The 19,158-nt window shown below is 44.6% G+C and overlaps 1 protein-coding gene across 1 annotated transcript in view; it reads left to right on the top strand.

Moving 5' to 3' along the window:
• Positions 1-19,158, top strand: part of eprs1 (glutamyl-prolyl-tRNA synthetase 1) — an 89,890-nt gene that overhangs the window by 48,386 nt on the left and 22,346 nt on the right. Inside the window, exons 14-21 of the mRNA XM_014209991.3 lie at positions 1,019-1,155; positions 1,564-1,771; positions 2,038-2,150; positions 9,760-9,868; positions 12,808-13,164; positions 17,647-17,868; positions 18,333-18,551; positions 18,758-18,985. Of these exons, the coding sequence (XP_014065466.3) occupies positions 1,019-1,155; positions 1,564-1,771; positions 2,038-2,150; positions 9,760-9,868; positions 12,808-13,164; positions 17,647-17,868; positions 18,333-18,551; positions 18,758-18,985 (1,593 nt within the window). The remainder of the gene's footprint in view (positions 1-1,018; positions 1,156-1,563; positions 1,772-2,037; positions 2,151-9,759; positions 9,869-12,807; positions 13,165-17,646; positions 17,869-18,332; positions 18,552-18,757; positions 18,986-19,158) is intronic.

Genomic DNA, 19,158 nt, shown 5'->3' on the forward strand with positions numbered 1-19,158 from the left:
CGGTTGTGATGCAGCCCAGGATCGAACCAGGGTCTGTAGTGACGCCTCTAGCACTGAGATGCTTCGCCACTCGGGAGCTTTGTGGCAACAGTTTGGGGAAGGCCCTTTCCTGTTTCAGCATGACAATGCCCCTGTGCACAAAGCGAGGTCCATACAGAAATGGAATGGTTTATCAAGATCGGTGTGGAAGAACTTACAGCCTGCACAGAGTCCTGACCTCAACCCCATCGAACACCTTTCGGATGAATTTCAACGCAGACTGCGAGCCTGTCCTAATCGCCCAACATCATTGCCTGATGTCACTAATGCTCTTGTGGTTGAAAGTCCCTGCATCAATGTTCCTTCATCTAGTGGAAAGCCTTCCCAGAAGAGTGGAGGCTGTTATAGCAGCAAAGGGGGGACCAACTCCATATTAATACCCATGATTTTGGAATGAGATGTTTGAGGAGCAGGTGTCCACATGCTTTTGGTCATGTAGTGTGTGTATATTATAACACATTTTATAACTAACAATCAATTAGACAGTCGGAGAATTGCAAGTTCCAAAAACCGTGCATTCAGGGCACATGCCCAGTGATTTGTTATGTTTGAGCAGAGGAACACAGCATTAGCCATGGCAAAATGCATAGAATTGCAGGAAATTGGCTTTAAAACGGCGTAATGTCCTTTATGCCACCAAGATACCCTTTCCAGCTAATACAGTTAGAATTTACACATCCTCTTCCAATGAACTGTGGAATCCAAATAATGAAATTATCTTCCAAATGTATTAATTTTAAATGTTGTTTACTTATACTTGCCATCATTTAACTGATAATAAGACGAGACATATATTTCTGCTAACTTATATATTATGGGGGTTGCCGATTTGCCTGGACGGGGGTCCCTGGGCAAGAAAAGTTTGAAAACCCCTTGCCTTACCAGTATAACCAAATAAACCGCCAAACCAACCAAATATAGTCAATCCAACATAACATCAGCAACTAAACCTGGCAAACTAACTTTTGAACCCTCCCAGAACACAGAGGTGGGTATGAAGGCTGTGTGGTACGGACCCAGGGTGCTGGTGGAGGGGGCGGACGCAGAGACCTTCACCGAGGGAGAGACGGTCACCTTCATCAACTGGGGCAACATCATCATCACCAAGATCCACAAGTAAGTTGAATAGATTTTTGGACGTGCAACTTTTTACAAGAGGGCTTGTGTTCACCCAGTCCCAGAAAGCTACATTATCAGTGCAGCAGTGAAACACCATATTGAACTAATCTAGATAAGTTGTACTGTTGCTCTCCAGACGCTGGGATCACAACTAGGATCACTAGCATAGATGGCATAGATACACTATGTAACTCGTCTCTCTTTCTCTGTCTCGCTCTTGGTCTCCTCTCTTTCTCGCTCTCTGTCTGTGTGTGTGTGTGTGTGTGTGTGTGTGTGTGTGTGTGTAACTGATGTATCGCATTAAAAAGGCTAAGTGAAATTTTACCAAATGTAGAAGGAAGAAAATACATTTCTCAATTCCCTAACTATTATCCCCTCATCTCTCTTTATCTCTGTGTGATCCAGAGATCCCAGAGGTAAGGTAACCTCCCTGGAAGGCAAGCTGAACCTGGAAAACAAGGACTTCAAGAAGACCACCAAGATCACGTGGCTGGCCGAGACCCCCCACGCCCCCCTCCTGCCCACAGTCTGTGTCAACTACCAGCACCTTATCACCAAGCCCGTCATGGGCAAGGAGGACGACTTCAAGGAGTACATCAACAAACAGAGCAAGGTGTGAATGTGGATGGGTCAAGCCTGGGGGTGTGTATGAGGGAGTGTGTGCATGTGATGTGTACTAAACTGTTACAAGAGGGCTTAAGTAGTTAGTAAAGATCATTATTATGACTAGAGCAGATATCATTGACCAGTATGAAGAATCGCTTGTAATCCTTCCTGAAGACTGAACAGGGATCCCTATTTCTCCCTCTTTCTTTTCCTCACATCCCTTTCATATTCTCTCTTTCCTTCTTCCTCTCTCCCATCCTTTCTTTTTCTCAGCTAGAGGAGAAGATGCTGGGAGACCCATGTCTGAAGGACCTGAAGAAGGGTGACATCATCCAGCTGCAAAGGCGGGGCTTCTACATCTGTGACCAGCCCTACGAGCCAATCAGGTTTGTCCTATCTTCTCTTCAAGGTCTTCATTAATTTTACTAGTTTTGGCAGGGATGCGTGGGTGAATGGTGAGTTGGATGTATGGATGGATAGAAGGATGGTTGGATGCAGACCTGGGTTCAAATGCTCTTTGAAATTGTTCAAATACTTTGAGCATTTGTACGCTGCCTGGACTCTCAGATCGGCAGGGTTTGGGGACTGTTCTATTGGTAGGGTGTTAGGTGATTCGACAAAAATTTGACACTAGGAGAGAATAAAATACAAAATAAAAACAGCTGTGATAAAATAAATGTTCACTAAATGTTAATAATGTGGTCTCAAAATACATAATAAATCATTTGAGAACATGAATGTGAAAGTTGTTAACCATGTCTAAATCCCAGTACTGTACTGTTTGTGCCTCACCGAGTGGCGCAGTGGTCTAAGGCACTGCATCGCAGTGCTAGAGGCGTCACTACAGATCCGGGTTTGATCCCGGTCTATGTCGCAGCTGGCCGCGACTGGGAGACCCATGAGGCGGCACACAATTGGCCCAGCGTCGTCCGGGTTAGGTGAGGGTTTGGCCGTCAGGGATGTTCTTGTCCCATCGCGCTCTAGCAACTCCTGTGGCGGGCCGGGCGCATGCACGCTGACACAGTTGCCAGTTGGACGGTGTTTCCTCCGACACATTGGTGTGGCTGGCTTCCGAGCAGTGTTTCAGGAAGCAGTGCGGCTTGGTTGAGTTGTGTTTCAGAGGACGCACAGCTCTCGACCTTCACCTCTCCCGAGTCGGTACAGGAGTTACAGCAATGGGACAAGACTGTAGCTAACAATTGGATATCAAGAAATTGGGGAGGAAAGGGGGAAGATAGATAGATCCCAATACTGTATGTTATGATATTTACACAATGAGCCCAAATGTAAAGCAAGTGCCGTGCTAACAACGTTCAATTCTGTGGGACAGCCTTTTTTAGGAAACGTGAAATCGGTGTGTTCATATTCGAGATTGTTATTCCTCATTGTATTGCCAACAAGTATGGGGAAGTCCTGAGGGTGTTTTACGGTCATCAGATGGCCTTGGACTGAAATATAAGATAAAAGTTCTTCCTTCACTTCTGTCCATCAGATGTTTTCAGAGATGAAAAAACATTGCAGGTTACAAAGTAGAGCTTCGTAGCAGCATTTTGGTGTGTGGCTTGTCGGGGATTGTTCCAAATTCACGTCACCACCCGTTTTCAAGATGAGATGCTAGTTAGCTGTGCAAGGGAGTTTTTGTTCGACGCTGTTTGCTGAGGTAACACTATTGTGCCAGCGGCAAATTTTGTGATTGATGGTTTAATTTGTTCAGGTGTAAACTACCAGAATTCACTAGCTACAGACCTACAATCGATAAAAACATAAATACCAGTGAATTGAAAATGTGTCCCATCTATCTTGCTGTGCAGGTGGCAGGCAAGCAGCTCAATCAGTCTCAGCCTAGGCTAATTATTTGATGGAAATGGTGCAGTTTATCCTCTCATCAACAGCAAATCTAACATTACAATGTAACACAACTCAGGTGTAGGCCTACCTTAGAAGTTATCTATGTTATTAGACTAGAGTAGCCTTCTGAGTTAGGCTGTGTTGGTACTGAATACAACATAACTGTGATATATAGCCTAACTGTTAGTAATAGGTAAATAGTTAACGTGCATTTAATCCCAATTATATGTACTCTATCACCCCTGGTATGTGTTCAAGGGTGTCACCTTGCTCCATAGTGTAAACATTCTTCATTGCTTAAGCATATGGCACTGTACACTTTATTTATTCTATTTTCTTTATTTTCCTGTACATTAGTACAGAACCAGTCAACAGTTTGGGCACACCTACTCAAGGGATTTTCTACATTGTAGAATAATAGTGAAGACATCAAACTATGAAATAACACATATGGAATCATGTAGTAACCAAAGAATAGTTAAACAAATCAAAATATATTTTGGATTCTTCAAAGTAGCCACCATTTGCCTTCATGGCAGCTTTGCACACACTTGGCATTCTCTCAATGAGCATCATGAAGAATGCTTTTTTCAACAGTCCTGAAGGAGTTCCCACATACTACTACTATTCCCCAGGTCGTTGCTGTAATTGAGAATGTGTTCTCAGTCAATTTACCTGGTAAAATGAGGGTTAAATAAATCAAATAAATATGCTGAGCACTTGTTGGCTGCTTTTCCTTCACTCTGCGGTCCAACTCATCCCAAACCTTCTCAATTGGGTTGAGGTCGGGTGATTGTGGAGGCCTGGTCATCTGATGCAGCACTCCATCACTATCCTTCTTGGTCAAATAGCCCTTACACAGCCTGGAAGTGTGTTTTGGGTCATTGTCCTTTTGAAAAATAATGGATTGTCTCACTAAGCGAAACCATACGGGTGGGTGTATCGCTGCAGAATGCTGTGGCACTCATGCTGGTTGTGTGCCTTGAATTGTAAATAAATCACTGACAGTGTCACCAGCACAGTACCATCACACCACCTCTTCCATGCTTCACGGTGGGAACCACAAATGCGGATATTATCCGTTAACCTACTCTGCCTCTCACACGCTACGGTTGGAACCAAACATCTTAAATTTGGACTCATCAGACCAAAGGACCGATTTCCACTGGTCGAATGCTCTTGTTTCTTGGCCCAAGCAATTCTCTTCTTCCTTATTGGCGTCCTTTAGTAGTGGTTTCTTTGCAGCAATTCGACCATGAAGGCCAAATTCACACAGTCTTCTCTGAACAGTTGATGTTGAGATGTGTCTGTTACTTGAACTCTGTGAAGCATTTATTTGGGCTGCAATCTGAGGTGCAGTTAACTCTAATGAACTTATCCTCTGCAGCAGAGGTAACTCTGGGTCTTCCTTTCCTGTGGTGGTCCTCATGAGAGCCAGTTCCATCATAGCACTTGATGGTTTTTAAGACTGCACTTGAAGAAACTTACAAAGTTCTTGACTTTTCCCGGATTGACTGACATTAATTTCTTAAAGTAATGATGGATTGTCGTTCATCTTTGCTTATTTGAGCAGTTTTTTTGCCATAATGTAGACTTGGTCTTTTACCAAATAGGGCTATCTTCTGTATACCACCCCTACCTTGTCACAACTGATTGGCTCAAATGCTTTAAGAAGGAAAGAAATTCCACAAATTAACTTTTAACAAGGCACACCTGTTAATTGAAATGCATTCCAGGTGACTACCTCATGCAGCTGGTTGAGAGAATGCCAAGAGTGTGCAAAGCTGTCATCAAGGCAAAGGGTGGCTACTTTGAACACTTTTTTTCTTACTACATGATTCCATATGTGTTTTTTCACAGTTTTGATGTCTTCACTATTATTCTACAATGTAGGAAATAGTCAAAATAAAGAAAACCCCTTGAATGTCTAAACTTGACTGTGTGTGTGTATATATATTATCAATGCTGCTACTGCTCATCATGTTTGCACTGTTACTTATGACCATATAAGTCGCCCTTGCTGCACTGAGTACCATATTAATAATGCACCGAGATACTGATATTTGATTTGTGAGAGAGAGACTCCCCCGTTGGTGTGTGGGGAGGGCAGTATTTTTCTGGTCTTAATGCCCTGACAAAAATGAACTGTCAACATCCTTATGGCGATTTAAGCTAAACTCAGCAAAAAATAAACGTCCTCTCACTGTCAACTGCGTTTATTTTCAGCAAACTGAACATAAACTGAACAAGTTCCACAGACATGTGACTAACAGAAATGGAATAATGTGTCCCTGAACAAAGGGGGGGTCAAAATCAAAAGTAACAGTAACAGTCAGTATCTGGTGTGGCCACCAGCTGCATTAAGTACTGCAGTGCATTTCCTCCTCATGGACTGCACCAGATTTGCCAGTTCTTGCTGTGAGATATTACCCCACTCTTCCACCAAGGCAAGTTTCTGGGGGGAATGGCCCTAGCCCTCACCCTCCGATCCAACAGGTCCCAGACGTGCTCAATGGGATTGAGATCAGGGATCTTTGCTGGCCATGGCAGAACACTGACATTCCTGTCTTGCAGGATATCACGCACAGAACGAGCAGTATGGCTGGTGGCATTGTCATGCTGGAGGGTCATGTCAGGATGAGCCTGCGGGTAGGATACCACTTGAGCGAAGAGAATGTCTTCCCTGTAACGCACCACGTTGAGATTGCCTGCAATGACAAGCTCAGTCCGATGATGCTGTGACACACTGCCCCAGACCATGACGGACCCTCCACCTCCAAATCGATCCCTCTCCAGAGTACAGGCCTCGGTGTAACACTCATTCCTTCAACGATAAATGCAAATCCGACTGTCACCCCTGGTGAGACAAAACTGCGACTCGTCAGTGAAGAGCACTTTTTGCCAGTCCTGTCTGGTCCAGCGACGGTGGGTTTGTGCCCATAGGCGACGTTGTTGCTGGTGATGTCTGCTGAGGGCCTGCCTTACAACAGGCCTGCAAGCCGTCAGTCCAGCCTCTCTCAGCCTATTGCAGACAGTCTGAGCACTGATGGAGGGATTGTGCATTCCTGGTGTAACTCGGGCAGTTGTTGTTGCCATCCTGTACCTGTCCCGCAGGTGTGATATGCAGGTGTGATATTCGGCTGTACCGATCCTGTGCAGGTGTTGTTACATGTGGTCTGCCACTGCGAGGACGACCAGCTGTCCGTCCTGTCTCCCTGTAGCGCTATCTTATGCGTCTCACAGTACGGACATTGCAATTTATTGCCCTGGCCACATCTGCAGTCCTCATGCCTCCTTGCAGCATGTCTAAGGCACGTTCACACAGATGAGCAGGGACCCTGGGCATCTTTCTTTTGGTGTTTTTCAGAGTCAGTGGAAAGGCCTCTTTAGTGTCCTAAGTTTTCATAACTGTGACCTTAATTGCCTACCGTCTGTAAGCTGTTAGTGTCTTAACGGCCGTTCCACAGGTGCATGTTCATTAATTGTTTATGGTTCATTGAACAAGCATGGGAAACAGTGTTTAAACCCTTTACAATGAAGATCTGTGAAGTTATTTGGATTTTTACGAGTTATCTTTGAAAGACAGGGTCCTGAAAAAGGGATGACTATTTTTTTGCTGAGTTTATATATGCAGTTATTAAGTTTCTTTTTTTCTTTTTTATTATTACTGGAGATTTTTTTGCATGCTTCAGAGGTATTGAAAAAGATAGGGTATTGTGTTATTAGGTCACCTGCTTATAATTGTAATTCTAATAATAAATTATACATTTCCCTTTGAAGTGAATGGAAGATCGCAATTCGCAGACTATACTGAACAAAAAATATAAACGCAACTATTTCAAAGCTTATACTGCGTTACAGTTCATATAAGGCAATCACTCAATTGAAATTAATTAGGCTCAAATCTATGGATTTCACATGACTGGGACGACAAATAGGCATCTGTTGCCTCATGCAGCACGACACATCTCCTACGCATAGAGTTGATCAGGCTGTTGATTGTGGCCTGTGGAATGTTGTTCCCACCTCTTCAATGGCTGGATATTGGTGGGAACTGGGACCCTGTCTATCCAGAGCATTCTAAGGCTGCTCAATGGGTGACATGTCTGGTGAGTATGCAGGCCATGGTAGAACTGGGACATTTTCAGCTTCCAGGGATTTTGTTCAGGTCCTTCTGACATGGGGCCGTGCATTATCACGAAACATGAGGTGATGGCGACAGATGAATGGCACGACAATGGGCCTCAGGATTTAGTCACGGTATCTCTGTGCATTCAAATTGCCATCGATGAAATACAATTGTCCATGGCTTATGCCTGCCCGTACCATAACCCCACCACTAGCATGGGGCACTCTGTTCACAATGTTGACGTCAGCAAACCTCTGGTCCATACGACGCCATACATGTGGTCTGCGGTTGTGAGGCCGGTTGGACGTAAATCTCTAAATCGATGTTGGAAGCGGTGTATGGTAGAGAAATACAAATAAATTCTCTGACAACAGCTCTGGTGGACATTCCTGCAGTCAGCATGCCAATTGCACACTCCCTCAAAGCTCCCCCAACTTGAGACATCTGTGTTGTGAGAGAACTGCACATTTTCTGGGCTTAACATGCTGTATTTTTTATTTATTTATTCCGTACATACTAATTAGCTGTGGATTTCGCTACACCCGCAATAACATCTGCTAAACATGTGTATGTGACTAATTAAAATTGGATTTGAAGTAGTATAAACAGTTGCATTCTAATTTCATAAATTGTTTCAAATTGTAACAATCTTTTCATTTTTGCATGAAGCATCAAATCCAATTTTATTGGTCACATACGCATATTTAGCAGATGTTATTGCGGGTCTAGCTCCAACAGTGCAGTAATATCTAACAATTGACGAAACGCACAAATCTAAAAGAATGGAATTAAGAAATAAGGACGAGCAATGTCGAAGTGGCATTGACTAAAATACAGTTCAATAGAATACAGTATATACATATGAAATGAGTAAAGCAGTATGTAGACATTATTAAAGTTACCAGTCGTTCCATGTTTATGAATGTGCAGGGTTTAGTAACTGTGGTAGCTGGCTAGTGATTGCTATTTAACAGTCTGATGGCCTGAGAGAGAAGCTGTTTTTCAGTCTCTCAGTCCCAGCTTTGATGCACCTGTACTGACCTTCCCTTCTGGATGGTGAACAGGCTGTGGCTCGGGTGGTTGATATCCTTGATGATCTTTTTGGCCTTCGAGTGACATCAGGTGGTGATACAGCCCGACAGCATGCTCTCAGTTGTGCATCTGTAAAAGTTTGTGAGTGTCTTAGGAGCCTCAGCCTCCTGAGGTTGAGGAGGCTCTGTTCCGCCTTCACAACACTGTCAGTGTGGGTGGACCATTTTTAAGATTGTCAGTGATGTGTACGCAGAGGAACTTCAAGCTTTTCACCTTCTCCACTGCGGTCCCGTTGTTGTGGATAAGGGCCTGCTCCCTCTGTTGTTTCCTGAAGTCCACGATCAGCTCCTTCATTTTGTTGACGTTGAGGGATAGGTTATTTTCCTGGCACCACTCCGCCAGGGCCCTCACCCCATAACATGAATATAATGTTATGACTACCCTACCTTAAATTATTGGTCTTAAATTATTGTAATTATGTATACCGTACTGCCTCATTGAGTGAACATTTCCATAATATTGCAATTTATTTTCATACATGTTTACTTTTATTTGACTCAACTCTGTTCTCCATCAGCCCTGAAAATATGATAACAATATGACAGCCCTATCTTCAGATATTGGACAAAACGTGTTGAAATCAAGTATACAGTCAGGTGACTTGGTGCCAATTTTTACTAGGGATTAACATTGACCAGTCCGCTGACATTTTCCAATCACTTGAAAACAAGCTATCTCAGCGTAAGTCTTGTCCTCATAAAATAAAGAACCACTGTTTCATGTTAGCCCCTAACACCCTGCTATTGGCTCCAAAATGCTAGTCAAGCTCAATCAAGATAATTATTCTTCAAAATAAGATTTGAACCCAGGTGTGGTTGGATGCTACATTTTTGAAATAGTTATCACAATGACTCTTTGAAATTAAGCCCTACTACATTGTTCCAGTGTGCCAGTATGAGTAATGTTACCCTGGTGTTGTGGCCCAGTCCCTACAGCTGTAAGGAGAGTCCTTGTGTGCTGCTGTACATACCTGACGGCCACACCAAGGAGATGCCCACCGCCGGCTCCAAGAGCAAGAGCCAGGCCGCCACCACAGTGAGTATTGTTACCTACCCGTCTACTAGAGTTCATTAGGGAAGGAGAGAGGAACTAACTACAGGCTCAATCTCAATAATCTAAAGTGGTTTCATCAAGTTTTCTCCTCCCATTCATCTGCACTGGTCCAAAGATATAGGATGGCTGATGCTCACCAGACAATTTTCTATCAACTGTCATGATCTTTCTGATTAATGCAGATAGGAGAGGCAGTTGTTAGTCAAATTATATTTGACGAGTTTGAATCACTTTACATTTTTCAGATGCACCCTGTATTCTTATATATTAATGTAGATTTGATTATTGTACAGTGGCTTGCGAAAGTATTCACCCCCTTGGAATTTTTCCTATTTTGTTGCCTTACAACCTGGAATTAAAATGTATTTTGGGGGGTTTTATATCAGTTCATTTACACAACATGCCTACCACTTTGAAGATGCAAAGTATTTTTTATTGTGAAATAAGCAAGACATAAGACAAAAAAAACTGAACTTGATGTGCATAACTATTCACCCCCCCAAAGTGAATACTTTGTAGAGCCACCTTTTGCAGCAGGTCTCTTGGGGTATGTGTCTATAAGCTTGGCACATCTAGCCACTGGGATTTTTGCCCATTCTTCAATGCAAAACTGCTCCAGTTCCTTCAAGTTGGATGGGTTCTGATGGTGTACAGCAATCTTTAAGTCATACCACAGATTCTCGATTGGATTGAGGTCTGGGTTTTGACTAGGCCATTCCAAAACATTTAAATGTTTCCCCTTAAACCACTCGAGTGTTGCTTTAGCAGTATGCTTGGGGTCATTGTCCTGCTGGAAGGTGAACCTCTGTCCCAGTCTCACATCTCTGGAAGATTAAAACGGGTTTCCCTCAAGAATTTCCCTGTATTTAGTGCCATCCATCATTCCTTCAATTCTGACCAGTTTGCAAAATCCCCACAGCATGATGCTGCCACCACCATGCTTCACTGTGGGGATGGTGTTCTCGGGGTGATGAGGTGTTGGGTTTGCGCCAGACAGCGTTTTCTTTGATGGCCAAAAAGCTACATTTTAGTCCCATCTGACTAGAGTACCTTCTTCCATATGTTTGGGGAGTCTCCCACATTCCTTTTGGCTAACACTAAAACATTTTTTTCTTATTTTTTTCTTTAAGCAATGGCTTTTTTCTGGCCACTCTTCCGTAAAGCCCAGCTCTGTGGAGTGTACGGCTTAAAGTGGTCCTATGGACAGATACTCCAATCTCCGCTGTGGAGCTTTGCAGCTCCTTCAGGGTTATATTTGGTCTCTTTGTTGCCTCTGATTAATGCCCATCTTGCCTGGTCTGTGAGTTTTGGTGGGCGGCCCTCTCTTGGCAGGTTTGTTGTTGTGCCATATTTTTTTCCATTTTTTAAATAATGGATTTAACGGTGCTCAAACGTTAAAGTTTTGTATGTTTTAATAACCCAACCCTGATCTGTACGTCTCCACAATGTTGTCCCTGACCTGTTTGGAGAGCTCCTTGGTCTTCATGATCAATCTAAGTGTCACATCATCTCAGTGTGTGTATATATATATATATATATATATATATATATATATATATATATATATATATATATATATATACCGTAATTTCCGGACTATTAAGCGCACCTGAATATAAGCTGCACCCGCTGAATTTAATTTTTTTTTTTTTTTTTTACATAAATAAGCCACATGTCTATAAGCCGCAGGTGCCTACCGGTACATTGAAACAAATGAACTTTACAGAGGCTTTAACGAAACACGGCTTGTAACAGAAATAAGTAGGCTTTAACGAAACACAGCTTGTAACAAAAAATAAAAAATTAGCAGTAAACAGTAGCCTCCCAAGAAAGTCATTGGTCACTATCTTCCTCCTCCTGTGCACTGAAACCACTGAAGTCCTCTGCTTCGGTGTCGGAGTTCAATAGCCTCAGAATTGCTTCATCCGATATTGGATCGTTTTCATTGTCGCTCTCGTCACTTTCATCCGGAGGCAAATCCCCCGCTGAGCCCTCTTCAACATGCAGCAGTCCAGCTTTTCGAAACCCGTTGATGATAGTGGATTTTTTGACAATGCTCCACGCTGTCAGGACCCACTGGCAGACTTGACCATAAGTTGCTCTTCGCATGCGGCCCGTTTTAGTGAAGGATTTCTCCCCACTTGTCATCCAAGCCTCCCGCTGAACATGGAGCGCCACCTTAAATGCACGATTTACACTGATGTCGAGTGGCTGCAAATACTTTGTTGTACCCCCCAGGAATCAGGGTGACAAAAAGACTACCGTAATCAGAATGATGGGAAGTTTGAGAGCGCTCGATTTAATCTAAACAGTAAACAAAAAAGATGTTTGACCTTAACCCGTTCGGCAATTTAATTGGTCTAATGAAAGCTTCATGCCGGCAAAAAACTTTTTGAAAAAAATTGAAAGCGGGAAAAATCCATATATTAGCCGCGTCATTGTTTAAGCCGCGACGTTCAAAGCCTGGGAAAAAAGTTGCGGCTTATAGTCCGGAAATTACGGTATATATACTGAGATGATGTGACAGTTAGATTGTACACAGGTGGACTTTATTTAACTGATTATGTGACTTTTGAAGGTAATTGGTTGCACGAGATCTTATTTGGGGCTTCATAGCAAAGGGGGTGAATACATATGCAGCACAACTTTTGTTTTTTTTTATTTTTTATTTATTTACTGAAACAAGTAATTTTTTTCACTTCACCATTTTGGATTATTTTGTGTATGTCCATTACATGAAATACAATTAAAATCCATTTAAATTACATGTTGTAATGCAACAAAATAGGAAAAACGCCAAGGGGGATGAATACTTTTGCAAGGCACTGTAGGTTTTTTTAAATCACTGTTCCTTTCCTACCCACTAATCTTTTCTGATGCCTTCTCTTAGATTTCTAACTCCTTGTCTCCTCTCCTCTTAGCCCGCCTCCCCAGCCAAGTGCAAAACCACCCCAGTCTCTGCCCCAGCCCCCCCTACCGCTAGCAACGCCGGCACTGTTTTCTCCTGCATCGTGGCTCAAGGCGAGAAGGTGCGCGATTTGAAAACCACCAAGGCCCCTAAGGAGGAGGTGGACAAAGCGGTGAAGGAGCTGCTCTCACTCAAGGCCCAGTTCAAGCATCTGACTGGCCAGGACTATAAACCAGGCATGGGCCTGCCCTCTAGTTCCGCCCCTCAGAAGGCAGCATCCCCTTCTTCTGACTCCACCTCCTGCCCCTTTGCTTGCGTCACCCAGCAGGGGGAGTTAGTGAGGAAGCTTAAATCCGAGAAGGCTCCCAAGGTTTGAGTCTATTTTTCTGTTTATCATTTGGTGCAATAACACCCCCAAAAAACTGACATGACATGCTATTGTATCGTTGCGGTAACATTTTTCCAGATTTGTAGCTACTCTAAATTTTGGGAATTTGTCTCTCTCTGTTAGTTCGTACGTTAGTTACATGTAATCTCAGATACCACTGGCCTGATTATGATGAAAATTTTGTGAATGATGCATCTTGCCATAGATCCAGAATGTACTGAATTACACTGATTGGATGCGGAGCGTCGCTACACAGCTATTTTCAGGTCTCTCCAGAGGTGTTCGATCGGGTTTAAGTCCGGGCTCTGGCTGGGCCACTCAAGGACATTCAGAGACTTGTCCCGAAGCCGCCACTCCGTTGTTTTGGTTGTGTGCTTAGGGTCATTGTCCTGTTGGAAGGTAAACCTTCGCCCCAGTCTGAGAACCTGCTCAGGAGTGCTCAGGACTTCATCAAGGATCTCTCTGTACTTTGCTTCGTTCGTCTTCGAATGAAACACCATTATGCTTGCCCAAACACTTTGTATTGTTACGTTCCCACAAGACAAACTCAATATGTTGCTCACAATCACTTGGACAGCCAAAACAAGAAGGGGTGGCAAAGCCACTAATAAGGGGTTCTAAAACACACCCACCATGGATGCCCACTAGGTTTGCCCCCGAAAAGACAAACTCAATGAAAAACCCTCAACTTAGGATAAGGTGTAAAAAGACTATTTAGCAGTTTTATTTATGGATTGGGGGTAGAAACTCTCTCGGATCCTGTTGGTCCGAGAGCCGATGCTCTGGTACCGTTTGCCGGAGGGTAGTAGAGTGAACAGTCTATGGTTAGGGTGGCTGCAGTCTTTGGCAATTTCTCAGGCCTTCCTCTGTCACCACCTGATATAGAGATCCTGGAAGGCAGGGAGCTCAGCCCCAGTGATGTACTGGGCTGTCGGCACCAACCTCTGTAGCACTTTGCGGTTAATGGCGGTTCATTTTCCGTACCAACTTGTGATGCAGCCAGTCAAGATGCTCTTTGGTGCAGCTGTACAACTTTTTGAGGATCCAAGGGCCCATGCCAAATCTTTTCAGCATCCAGAGGGGGAAGAGGCACTGCCGTGCCCTCTTCACGACTGTGTGGACCATGTTAGAGCCTTAAGTGATGTGGATGACAAGGAACTTGAAGCTCTCGACCCGCTCCACAACAGCCCCATCAATTTGGATGGGGGTGTGCGCTCCCCTCTTTTCCTGTAGTCCACGATCAGCTCTTTGCTCTTACTGACGTTGAGGGAGAGGTTGTTGCCCTGGTACCACACTGCTAAGGCTCTGACCTCCTCCCTGTAGGCTGTGGTGATCAGGCCTACAACCGTCCTGTTGTCAGAAAACTTGATGTTGGAGTCGTGCGTGGCCATGCCGTCGTGGGTGAACAGGGAGTACAGGAGGGGACTAAGCACACACCCCTGAGGGGCCTCAGTGTTGAGGATCAGTGTCATGGTGTTGGTGCCTAACCTCACCACATGGTGCCGGCCCGTCAGGAAGTCCAGGATCCAGTTGCAGAGGGAGCTGTTCAGCCCAGGGTCCTTAGCTTTGTGATGAGCTTGGAGGGGACTATGGTGTTGCATGCTGAGCTGTAGTCTATGAACAGCATTCTCAGAGTTATTTTCCTTCTTGGATTGGGTCTGGGATGATGGTGTGTCATGACCAGCCTTTCAAAGCACTTCATAATTACAGATGTGAGTCCTACAGTCGATATTAATTTTGGCAGGTTACCGTTGAGCTCTTGGGTACGGGGACAATGATGGTCAGCTTGTGAAACATGTTGTGATGACAGACTAGTACAAGGGGAGATTGAAAATATCTGTGACGACAATTGCCAGCGTTCCTGTGTATTCCGTCTGGCCCGGCTGAGCCTTGTGAATGTAAACCTGCTTAAATGTTTTGCTCACATCAGCCACGGTGAGTGAGATCACACTGTCGTCTGGAAAAACAGGGGCTTTCGAGCAAGGCACAGTGTTATATTCCTTGAAGCGGGCATAAAAGGCATTTAGCTCATTTGGGAGGTCTGCATGAATGTTTCCCTTTGTTATCCGTTATGGTCAGCAAGCCCTGCCGTATATGACCAGCGTCAGAGCCGGTGTAATAGGATTCCGCCTTCCTCCTATATTGTCCTTTTGCATGTTTGATGTCTCGTCGGAGGTTGTGGCAGGCTTTCTTGTATTCGTCCTCGTCCTGTTCTTTGTAAGCAGTAGAGCTACTGCTAGTCTTTAGGCCAGTGAGGATATTGCCTGTAATTCATGGTTATTGGTTTGGATACCTTCTTATAGTCACTGTAGAGACAACATTGTCTATGCACTTGCTGATGAAGCCCGTGACTGTTGTGGGAACTCCTCTATGCTATTGGTTGAATCCCGAAACATATCCCAGTCTGTACTAACAAAACAGTCTTGTATCCTCGTGTCTGCTTCATCTGACCACTTCCTTATTGATTGCATCACTGGTTTTTCCTGTTTGCGCTTTTGTTTGTAAACCGGAAGCAGAAGAATGGCAGTATGGTCAGATGTGCCGAAGGGAGGAGAAGGGACGGGCCGTGTATGTGTTTCTGTAGGTAGAATAAAAGTGGTCTAGAGTGTTAGTGGCCCTAGTGGCGCAGGATACGTGTTGGAAGAAGTAAGGTAGGACAATTTACAGTCTCCCCGTGTTAGTCTCTGCCCACCAGAAACACTGCCTCTGGGTGAGCGGTTTCTTGTTTGTTTATGGCCCCATTAAAGTTTCTTTGAGTGCCAGGGTGGTGTCGGCTTGTGGAGGGATGTAGACAGCGGTGATAATTACGGATGAGAGCTTACAATGGGGTATTCTATATCAGGTGAGCACAAGCTTGAGATTTCCTTCACACTGGAAGCAGCACGTCAGTTGTTATTTATGAAAATACACTCCACCTCCTTTCGACTGCCGCTGCTGTCCTTTCCTGCCGCTGCATGGAAAATCCACTGAGTACTACTTGCATAGCGTCATCATCCAACCACGTTTCAGTAAGACATGTAATATAGCAGCTTTTCAAGTCTCTCGAACGAAGCTCATCCATCTTATTCTCGAGTGACTGGACATTTGTCAATAGAACGTAAGGAAGCGCCGGACAGTTTTCTCTTTGCCTCAATTTCACCAGGACTCTACCTCGTCTGCTGCGTTTTGGTAGCCCATGGAACAAAGGAATAGGGTCCTTAATGAACAGTGGAACTTTTGAAGTTGTATTTGAAGTCGAAATCGACGTTAGTAACTATCAATCTGATGTCCAGAAATGCTTAGTGGTCATTTGTGATAATAGTATGAACTTTCTGTACCAAAGAATGTAAAGTGTGCTGAGGGGCCCCCGTGTTGAGGGGTGTGATTTGAGGGTCAGCACGGCGGATGTGTGGTTGCCTACCCTCACCACCTGAGCTGCAGTCAATGAACAGCATTCTCACATAGGTGTTCCTCTTGTCCAGGTGGTAGAGGGCAGTGTGGAATGCAATAGAGTTTCCGTCATATCTGTTGGGACGGTATGCAAATTTGAGTGGGTCCTGGGTGTTTGGGATGATGGTGTTGATGTGAGCCATGACCAGCCTTTCAAAGCATTTCATGGCTACAGATGTGAGTGCTACGGGACGATACTCATTTAGACAGGTTACCTAGGCGTTCTTGGGCACAGGGACTATGGTGGTCTGCTTGAAACATGTAGGTATTACAGACTGGGCCAGGGAGCGGTTTACAATGTCAGTGAAGACCCTTGCCAGCTAGTCAGTGCATGCGCTGAGTATGCATCCTGGTAATCCATATGGCCCTGCGGGCTAATGTGAGTAAGACCTTTAGGGTTCCACACAGTCGTCCGGAACCGCTGATGCTCTCGTCTTATGCATGGTTCAATGTTTGCCTCGATTAGCGTCAGAGCCAGCGTAGTCCGATTCTATGTTACTCGTATATCGATTTATAACTTATCACATAACGCACACACAGGGGCACACCTCTTTCGTGCCACATCTCCCAACAGAGCTATTCCTCTCGTCCCTCCTGTTGCTAGCGGCCCTTTTTACGGGGGGGCGCGCAATGTAAAAAACAATGGGGGGGGGGGGGGGAATAACGATGCATCACAATGTTTTATGGGTACTTAGTCACGATTGGACAAAAGTTGACATCGCCCAACCCTATTGTGAACTATCAAGTTTTGATTTCCAACGAGAGGAAAAACACTTTTTTTCCTCTCTCATTAATCCACGCAATTTAAGTTTAAATAATTGTCCAGGGGGAGCTGCATAATTTGTGGGGGACGACATGTTTACTGTTGGCTTGTTTTTAATTGATTACATTAGATTTAGAATCCTGAGGTGAAATAGCCTCCACAATTGTAGTTCCTCCAAGTAGAACATTTCAATTGTGTTTCTTTGTTTTGAGGTTTTCCTGCCGAAAATATATGATCGATTCCTTTTTTAAACTCTCTTGTGTTCTCTCCAGGACCAGGTTGATGCTGCAGTCAAACAGCTTCTGGCTTTCAAAGCTGAGTTCAAACAGATCACAGGACACGAGTACAATCCAGGGATGATCCCTCCTGACGCTGCCTCAGCCAAGAATGCCCCCACTGCCTCATCCCCCTCCTCCTCTCCCTCAGGCCTATATGAAAGTGTGACCAAACAGGGAGACTCTGTTAGGACGCTTAAATCTGAGAAAGCACCCAAGGTAAGGTGGAGAAGTGTTCATTAACGCTTTACTTTAACCCTGCCGGTATTGGATATTATTATGAGGTTATAATGGATTGTATAATGGACTCGTCACTCCTATTTTTTATCTAACCTTTATTTAACTACGCAAGTCAGTAAAGAACAAATTCTTATTTTACAATGACGGCCTACCCCGGCCAAACACTCCCCTAACCGGGACGACGCTGGGCCAATTGTGCGCCGCCCTATGTGTCCCCCGATCACGGCCGGTTGTGATACAGCCCGGGATCAAACCAGGGTTTGTAGTGATGCCTCTAGCACTGAGATGCTGTTCCTTAGACTGCTGCACCACTCGGGAGCCCGTTATTTATGTATTATCTCTGTATTTGCTCCAACTGTTCATAACTGCTCTATACATTTTTAGCTCCTTCATCCCTGATTTCTCCTCCCTAACCTCTATATTTGATCAATCGCTCCACAAAGGACCAGGTTGATGCTGCCGTGAAGGAGCTCTTAGCCTTGAAGGCAGAGTACAAACAGGTGACAGGTCACGACTACAAGCCAGGAGCTGCCCTAGCCCCTGCTCCTGCCCCAGTCCAGAGCAACCCAGCCCCCACAGCCACTTCTGGCTCAGGCATGTATGAGCACGTGACTCAGCAGGGTGACCTGGTGAGGAAGCTGAAGACCGAGAAGGCCCCCAAGGTGAGACCAACGGGAAGGGATGATAGGTTGGCATACATTAGGCACGCGTTGGATAAAATATTGAATGGACATCATGCCTGCTCTATTGCAGCATTTCTATCTGCAGAAATTCTTTATTTTATAATATGAACAGCTTTATTAAATTATTTTCGGTAGTTTAAAAGAAAGTGACATGAACCCTTTTATTTTTGTCCCCTCCCTCTCAGGACCAGGTGGACACCGCTGTCAAGCAGCTGCTGTCACTCAAAGCTGAGTACAAGCAGGCGACTGGCCAGGACTACAAACCAGGCGTGGCCCCAGCTGTCAGCCCTGCCCCTGTTCAGGCTAGCCCCGCCCCCCAGGACCAGTCTGGTTCCTCCCCTCAAGCACTCTTCACCCAGGTTGTCCAAAAGGGGGAGCTAGTGAGGAAGCTGAAATCAGAGAAGGCTCCTAAGGTAAGTGGGATTTTGTTTCACTTTGCAAACCTATGACCAAAAATGCTGAAAACATGTTATTTGCTAACAATTATTAATCAGATTTGTCTTAATGTTGTGATTTAGGGATAACCCTAATTGCTAGTAGATTGATGAAATGCCACAGGCAGACCTCATAACGCAATATAAAATGC

This window comes from Salmo salar, chromosome 09 (genome assembly GCF_965601325.2).
Source record: "Salmo salar chromosome 09, fSalSal1, whole genome shotgun sequence".
Taxonomy (NCBI): domain Eukaryota; kingdom Metazoa; phylum Chordata; class Actinopteri; order Salmoniformes; family Salmonidae; genus Salmo; species Salmo salar.